Source organism: Muscardinus avellanarius (assembly GCF_963383645.1).
Source record: "Muscardinus avellanarius genome assembly, chromosome: 14".
Lineage (NCBI taxonomy): Eukaryota > Metazoa > Chordata > Mammalia > Rodentia > Gliridae > Muscardinus > Muscardinus avellanarius.
Window position 1 is genome coordinate 89535484 of NC_137800.1, and position 8825 is coordinate 89544308.

An 8825-nucleotide genomic window follows, 5' to 3' on the forward strand; every position below is an offset into this window, starting at 1 on the left:
GTGCACGCATGTCACCAGCAACATGACTCTTACATCATGATGTAAGACTATATTACACCAATAAAAGCACATTATTAAAAAATAAGAGCTGGCGTGGTGGCGCCTGCTTGTAAGCCCAGCACTTCAGGGGCTTAGACAGGAGGATCGCAGGTTCCAGGACAGCCTCAGCAAAGAGTGAGACTCATCAAGCGAGTGAGACTGTGTTTCAAACTAAAAATAAAATAGGGCTGGGGGTTTAGCTCAGGGGCCAGCACCTCAGAAATCAGGGGCGAGAGAAGCCTGGCAGGCCTGGTGCCAGGGAATCCTCTCGGTGGGAAGCCCCGGCGCTGAGCCTGGGCACTGGCTGACCCGCGTGGGAGAGCCAGGCTGCGGTCCTGCGGTGGCTCCGGCCATGGCAGTGCCGCCAGGCTGTACGAGGAGCCCAGGTGGGCCCAACAGGTCCCGCCACAGTGTCGGCACCGGCGTTGCTGCTACGGAGTCACAGACGCGGCCCTGTGCTTTTCCAGAGAGCACCGCCGCAGCAGTGTCGGCCTCTCCTAGGACTTCCCCAAATCGCTCCCTCAAAGTTCCTCTTGGACATGCTTTTAACTTAAACCTTTTGTTTTATTTTTATTTATTTTTGTGGTACCACATCCCCAGACCTATTTTTTTCACATTTTATTTGGAAACAGGGTCTCACTAAGCAGCTGAGGCTGGCTTGGAACCTGTGTGATCCTCCTGTCTCCGCCTCCCAAGCACAGGGATTACAAGCGTGCGCCACCACGCCCGGCTTATTTTATGTGATGCCGGGAATTGAATCCAAGGGCTTTCTAACTCCAAGATACACCCCAGTTCTCATCCTTAAAAAAAATAAAATAAAAAGCAGGGTCTCACCATGTTGCTGAGGGTCTAAGTTTCCAAGTACTAGGGTCATAGGTGTGTCCCACGTCACCATGCCCAGTTTCTGTTTTATTCTATTTTATTTATTTTTATTTTTTTGGTGGTTCTGGGGGTGGAACCCAGGGGCTTCAAACTCCAGGCTATACTCCCAGACCTATTTTATATTTTATTTGGAAACAGGGTCTCACTAAGTTGCTGAGAGCCTCACTAAGTAGCTGAGGCTGGCTTCGAACCTGCGCGATCCTCCTGTCTCAGCCTCCCAAGCGCAGGGATTACAAGCGTGCGCCACCACGCCCGGCTCAGTTTATTTTAAAAACAGAAAAAATTAAGCCAGGCGTGGTGGCGCACAATTGCAATCCCATCATTCAGGAGGCTGAGACTGGAGGATCACGGTTTGCAGACAGCCTCAGCTACTTAGTGAGGCCCTCTGCAATTCAGTGAGACCGGTTTCAAAATAAAGAATAAAAAATAGGGCAAGGGGTGTAGTTCAGAGCTCAAATGCCCCTGGGTTCTATCCCCAGACCCGAAAAGAAAAAAAAAACAAAAACAGAAAAATTTGCTCAAGCAGTCAATCATTCGCGACACTGCAACCCCCACAGGGGCTCTTCTGACTGCCGAATTCAATCATTCTGTTCGGGTAAGGAATCGTACGCAAACTGAGCTGAAGAGCGGCAAACTGGATGCGGCATTTGCAATATCCGTACCGGCCGGAGACGACCGTGTCAAATAGACACATCCCTGAAGCGCACAAGGACAAGATAGCGTGGTTTCCAGATAGACAAGAGGCGGGAATCGCAGTTCACAGAGAAAGAACCCTGTGAAAAGTCGCTCAGCCTCACTAGTCATGGGGAGACACAACCACGCGACGCCGCGCTGCACCCACCCTATCGCTAACGTCTGCAAGCCACGTATTTCGAGGGTAGCTGGGCACAGTGATGGACACCTGCCATCCCAGCACTCGGGAGGCCGAGACAGGAGGATCGCAGGATGCTGGCCAGCCTCAGCTACTTAGCGAGGCCCTCTGCAACTGAGTGAGACCCTGTTTCAAGATAAAGAATAAAAAACAGGGCTGGGGGTGTAGCTTGGAGATAGAATGCCCCTGAGTTCTATCCCCAATACCACACACACCAAAAAAAGTTAAATAAATTAATAATAAAGGGCTGGGAGCCAGGCATGGTGGTGCACGCTTGTAATTCCAGCGCTTGGGAGGCTGAGACAGGAGGATCTCACAGGTTCAAAGCCAACCTCAGCTACTTAGTGAGACCCTGTTTCCAAATAAAGTATAAAATAGGTCTGGGAGCATAGACCAGAGGTAGAAAGCCCTTGGGTTCCACACCCAGTACCACAAAAAAAAATTTTTTTAAAAAGAGCTGGGGGTATAACTTGGAAACAGAATGCCTCTGGATTCCATCCCCAGTACAAAGAAAGACAGACAAGAAGGAAGAAGGAAGGAAGGAAGGAAGGAAGGAAGGAAGGAAGGAAGGAAAGAAGGAAGGAAGGGAGGAGAAAGAGAAAATAGCTTTCCCCTCATTTCTCCGGCATCTCATACTCGCTCACGGAGTGATAGCCATTGCACTTTTTTGGGGGGGGGTCTGGGGATGGAACCCAGGGGCATGTGAGCTCTGAGCTACACCCCCTGCCCTATTTTTTATTCTTTATTTTGAAACAGGGTCTCACTGAGTTGCAAAACGCCTAAGTAGCTGAGGCTGGCTTCAAACTTGCACGATCCTCCTGTCTCAGCATCCCGAATGCTGGGATTACAAGCGTGCGCCACCACGCCCGGCTCAGCCATGGCATGTTGCTGAGATCCGGAGAAGGGAGCGTGTTTGAGGAGCCAGGGTTTCCCGTCTTCTTCCCTAACGTAGGCACGCCGGGCTCAGGTTACGGCCTGCTACGTTTGGAATGAAAACCCACTTAAGTGAGCACTGAACCAAATACCGTAAGTTCAGAAAGTAGCTCCCCGGGGCTGAGGGTGTGGTTCACTGGTGCTTACCCAGCATGCACAAGGGTCCAGATTCGATTCCCAGCACTGAGAGGAAAGAAAAGAAAAAAGAAAGGCGCTACACTGATATTAAAAACTGAGGTTTATTGGCTGGAAGTGTGAAGGTGTGTCATGGCGGCAGGCCACCCTGGGCTCCTCTGGGTGCCAGCCCAGGGACAGCAGAGCCGCCAGCTGAGACACCTACGTGCACCACCCTGAGGGTTCCAGGAAGGAGAGTGCTGGGCAGGATGTGCCAAGCCCGGCTCCTCTGTGGGGAGGCTGAAGCCGCTGGACCAAGCTCTGATCAGGAAGACTCAGTCTGAGGGGAGAGAGATAGGGGGAGCCATCAGGCACCCTGCTCCCCAAAGCCCCCTCTCCTGCTCCCGACCGTCTCCAAGCACCTTCACTGCAGGTCCCCACCTCGCTCTGCTCCCACCAAAGCCATCCCTGTGACCCGCAACCGCGTGTGTAATGAGGTGCCCAGCTGGCAGGACGAGCCCCCAGGCCTGGGGACAATCCTGGCGCGCCGCTCCCCCGGGGTGACATACCTCGTGAGCAGGGCCCCCGGGAGCAGATGAGGAGGGCCGCGCCCACGATGACGCCCAGCACCCCCAGGCCAAAGGCCCCGCCACACAGCACGTTCTCCAGGAGATCGGAGGGCAGGGCGTTCTGGGGCACTGGAGGGAGGAGGGCGCGGGTCAGCCCGGGGCCTGGCGGGGAGCCCCCCACCCCGGAGTGACTTGGCTATCTGGGATGACAGGAGAGGAACCAAAGCACCGAGGACTGGAGTCGGCGAGAGGGAGAAGGGGCTGCGGAGGGTCCCGTGCAGGGAGAACCTCCTGCCGGGGCCTGGCCCGCTTTGCCCCCGAGAACCAGTCTTAAAGGGAAAGGTGCCTCACCCCAGTAGGCGATGGCCGTGTAGCGGTCGATTTCGTGAGTGACGATGCAGGCGTAAAGGTCAGAGGGTTCCGGGGTGACATTTAAGTAAGCAAAGGCCTGGAAAGTGAGTCCGTCCAGGCCTGAGACAAAAGTGGGCCCGACTCCTTCCAGAGGCTTCGACTGATGCTGCCAGCTCACGGTCAGCGTGGGCGGGAAGAGGTTGCTGATGAAGCAGACCAGGGTGTTGGGCTTGCCGAACTCCAGGGGCCGCAGCGTGAACACCTCGGGGACCGGGAAGCCTGCGGGCGGGGCCGGGGGAGAAGGGGCAAGTGTGGATGGCACCTTTCTGGTTTTTTGTTTTGTTTTTGTAATACTGGCGATTGAGCCCGGGGGCATTCTACCTCTAAGCTACACGTGGTAGCTACACGTGGTGCACGCTTGTAATCCCAGTACTGGGGAGGCTGAGACAGGAGGATCACTGGGTTGCAAAGGGCCTCACTAAGTAGCTGAAGCTGTCTGCGAACCATAGTCCTCCTGTCTCAGCCTCCCAAATGCTGGGATTCCAAGTGTGCGCCACCACGCCGACTCTTATCAACCTAGTGAGACACTGTTTCAAAATAAAATAAAATGGGGCTAGGGGTATACCTCAGAGGTAGAATGACCCTGAGTTCAATCCTCAGACAGACAGACAGACACACACACACACACATACACACACACACACACACACACACACACAATTATACTACAGACTTAGAGTAACAAAAACAGCATGGTAGAGGCATAAAGACAGGCCTGTAGACATTTTGAACAGATGGCGTTGGGGAAATGGCGTGGCCATACGTAGAAGAATGAGATTAGATCCCTATCTCTCAGCCTGCACATAAGTCAACTCAAAATGGATCAAAGACCTGGGAAATAGACCAGAGACTTTGCAAATGCTAGAAGAAAACATAAGACCAAGGCTCCAACATATAGGCACAGTCAGTGACTTCCTCACTAGGACTCCCAAGGCTGGGGAGGTAGTGCTGAGAATTAATAATGGGACATTAGTAATTAAACAGCTTCTGTACAACAAAGGGAACAGTCGACAGGGTAAAGTGAGAACCTACAGAATGGGGGGATCTTTGCCAGCTCTCTTCCAATAGAGAATTAATAACCAGAATATGTAAACAACTCAAAAAGCCTACCACCAAAACAACTAATAACCCAATCAATAAATGGGAAAGGGCGGGCTGGTGGCGCACGCTTGTAACCTCAGTCTTTGGGAGGCTACGACAGGAGGATCGCAGGCTTGAGGACAGCCTCATCAGGTAGAGAGATGTCAAAATTGAAAGGAAGTAGAGTTGGGGTGTAGCCCAGAGGTAGAACGCCCCAGGTTCTCATCAGTATCATCAAACAGAGGGAGGGAGTCTCAGGAACATAAAAGAGAGGTCATGGAGCAGAGGAGGTGGCCATTGGGAAGGAGGAGGAGAGGGAAAGGGGTTGAACCAGGGAATGAAACTGAACAAATCACATTATGCGCATGTATTAATACGTAACAATAAATACTGCTATTGTGTATAATATACATTATAAGGCACCAATAAAAAAACTAAAATAAAAAGTCAAAACAAACAAAAAACTATAGTTGCCATAGCCAAAGACTATCCTGAATACTATTACTGTCTAATTTGACTATTCTGTTTGACTAGCCTGTCTTGGGATTTTTGCTAAGTAAGACATGGTGGCTAGCCGGGCGTGGTGGCGCACGCTTGTAATCCCAGCACTCTGGAGGCTGAGACAGGAGGATCACACAGGTTCGAAGCCAGCCTCAGCAAGTAGTGAGACTCTTGTCAACCTAGTGAGACCCTGTTTCAAGATTACAAAATAAAATAAAATAGGTCTGGGGTTGTCATTTACAGGTAGAATGCCCCTGAATTCAACCCCCAGTCCCCCTCAAAAGAGATAAAACTGGAATAGCATAGAACATATGAAAGGGCATCATACATAAAAGGGTAAGGACCCTTTTTTTGGTGGTACTGGGGGTGGAACCCAGGGGCTTTTCTACCTCCGGGCTATACTCCCAGACCTATTTTATATTTTTATTTGAAATCAGTGTCTCACTAAGTTGCTGAGAGCCTCACTAAATAGCCGAGGCTGGCTTTAAACCTGTGCGATCCTCCTGTCTCAGTCTCCCAAGTGCAGGGATTACAAGCGTGCGCCACCACGCCCAGCTCAAGTATCCTTTCTTTCTTTCGTTCTTTTGTTCTTTCTTTCTTTTTTTTTTTTTTTTGCGGGTCTGGGGATGGAACCCAGGGACATTTGACCTTTGAGCTACACCTCCTGCCCTATTTTGTATTTTTATTTTGAGACAGTCTCTCACTGAGTTGCAGAGGGCCTCGCTAAGTAGCTGAGGCTGTCTGTGAACAGCGATCCTCCGGTCTCAGCCTCCCGAATGCCGGAATGACAAGCGTGCATCACCACGCCCGGCTCAAGTACCCTTTCTTGAAACGCAAAAATTCAAAAATAAAACGAAGTCCTGAGCAATGGGAGGTGGTGAGGAAGGGAATCGCCCCTGTATCGATGAAGGAGGGCAGGAACGCGCCCCACGATGCCCAACCCTCCCCCAAGAGCCCCTGACCTCTGGACACGGGGATTTTCCCATCAAGTTGTGGAGTCAACGACTCTATCATGGCTTTGCAGAGGTTGTGGTCAAATAGGATGGCGGAGGCATCTCCCTGGTCGTGGGACCAGTCCGCGAAGTCGGGCAGGCGAGGCACGCGGGTGTTCTGGGAGAAGTCGAAGGAGAAAAGCTGGTCGTCGTCGTAGGTCTCCAGGAGGCCCATGTTGGGGCTCCCGCCCTGGCAGAACAGCGTGTGCCTGAAGGTGTGGTTCTGCAGCTCCTGCCGCCACCCCGGAGGAGGAGCTGGAACAGACAGGGCGGAGGTGGGCAGGTGGGCGCCTCCCGCACCCCTGGCCGTGGTGTGGGGTACTTCTGCCACTGAGCTACAGTCCCACCTCTGAGGGTGACCTCGCACCCATGATCCTCCTACCTCGGCCTCCTAAGTACTGGGGTTACAGGTGTGTGCCACCACCACACCTGTCTTATTTTTTATTTTGAAAGATTCTAAGTTGCTGAGACTGGCCTTGAATCGGTGATCCTCCTTAGACTCCCAAGTGCTAGGATTACAGGTGTGCGCCACCAGCCAGGATGTGGGCTCCCCGTCTTCAAAGGGAGGGAGAAGAAATGGCCGTAGCTTCCCTGAGCCATAACAGCACTGTCCTAGCACACCCTCGATGTAAACCAAGTCAGTCGGCAGACTTCAGCCACTTCCTTGGCACCGGGGTGCTCTGAAAACCCCCTTCTCACCTGAACCCTCCAAACCTCACAAGGACAGGGTGGCGGAGTTGACTCCCTGGCTACAGGAATCACCCCTCTTCTTTGAAATGCCCAGCAGGACTCCCCAGCCAGCAGGAAACCTACTCAGTACCCCAGTCCCAAGCCTGGTGCAGTGGTAGGTGCCTGTCACTCCAGTACTTGGGAGGCTGAGGCAGGAGGATCACAGGTTGGAGGGCAGCCTCAGCAATTTAGCAAGGCCCTGTTTCAAAATTTGAAAAAAGGGCAGGGGGTGTAGCTAGAGGGTAGAAAGAATGCCCCTGGATTCAATCTGCAGCACCAAACCAACAAACGATTCCCAGGGTAATAGACATTTCAAGTAAGAGATATCTTCCAGATTACCCCTCCTTTACAGAGAAGAAACTAAGGACGAACATCCTTAAGAAACTCTTCAACAATCACAAAGCAGCCAGCTGTGGCAGCGCACGGCTGTGATGTATAGTCAGGAGGCTAAGACAGGAGGAGCGCAGGTTGGAGACCGGCCTCCACAACTTAGCAAGACCCTATTTCAAAATAAAAAATTGGAGCCGGGCGTGGTGGTACACGCTTGTAATCGCCGTGCTTGGCAGGCAGAGACAGGAAGATGGCACAGGTTCAAAGCCAGCTGCGCTGGCTTAGGAGACCCTGTTTCCAATTTTTAAAAAAAAGTATAAAATAGGTCTGGGAGTGTAGCCTGGAGGTAGAAGGGTTTCCAAGAACCCCAGTACCACCAAAATAAATAAGTAAGTAAATAAATAAATAAATAATAAACGATTGGGCTGGCGGTGTAGTACAGGGTAGACTGCCCGGGGTGGGGTCAAGTCCACAGTATGAAAGGAGGCGGGGAGGCCGAGAGGACTGAGGACGAGTGCAGAGCCCCTAGTGGAAGAATGGAAATAGCTTTCACTGTGTTCAAACCCCAGCTCAACCCGCACAAGTCACTTCAACTCCCTGGGCCTCGTCTTCATCCGCGAAGTAGACAGAATCATCCGTGTCGAGACGGTCCTGCAGGGTCGTGTGAAACACCTGACGCTGTTTTCCAGCCTCGAATAGCAGCGTGCGCTCTCCAAAGTCTGCAGCCTCCACCCTCCCCTACCCTCGCCACCACGTGAGCGCTCGGGCTCTTCTCCCCGGCCCTGGGTGGGTCCCTGGGCTCCAGTGCCCTCGGGCTGGGAGTGGGGGAGCCCGGTCTTACCTGCAGTGGTGGCCCCTGCGCGGGGCATCAGCCAGAGAAGCTGGAGCAGCGGCAGCAGGGCAGCTCCGAGGTTCCGCTCATGGCCCATAACTCCGCACCACAGGGCAGGTGGGAGCGACCAGCCCCGACCCAGCCCCGACTCCCTCCCCAGAGAGTGCCAAGCTCCGGGTTTGCCAGCCCATTTCCAGTGCCGCCCTAGGCATTTGGCTAAGCCAATCACACAAGTGCAGGGTCCCGCGTCATCAGTCACTAGGGAGACGCCTGCAGCCAGCCACCTCCTGAAGACCTGGCTCCTCCGCCAGGCCCCGCGTGGGGTATAACTTGGGCTGGAAGGCCAGGGCGGGCACGTCTGCCTCCTGGTGGAGATCGCCTTCCAGCACCACGCTGCCCGGCTTTCCACCTGTGCCGCCTGTGGCCGAAAGTTATGATAGGAATCCTCCTCCTCCTCCTCCTCCTCCTCCTCCTCCTCCTCCTCTTCCTTCTTTCTCCTCCTCCCTGGCTGAACCCAGAGACATTCTATCTCCAAGCTACAC

The 8825-nt window shown here is 53.1% G+C and overlaps 1 protein-coding gene across 1 annotated transcript; it reads right to left on the bottom strand.

Annotated features, from left to right (window-relative positions):
• Positions 1-255: 255 nt before the first annotated feature.
• LOC308273317 (HLA class II histocompatibility antigen, DM alpha chain) lies at positions 256-8380 on the bottom strand (the record flags this gene model as incomplete). The annotated part of the gene is made up of 6 exons (XM_080710397.1): positions 256-497; positions 1477-1617; positions 3409-3537; positions 3760-4038; positions 6363-6647; positions 8293-8380. The coding sequence occupies 6 exons, from the start codon at positions 8378-8380 to the stop codon at positions 256-258; spliced, it is 1164 nt and encodes a 387-aa protein (XP_080566523.1).
• Between the last annotated feature and the right edge of the window lie 445 nt (positions 8381-8825).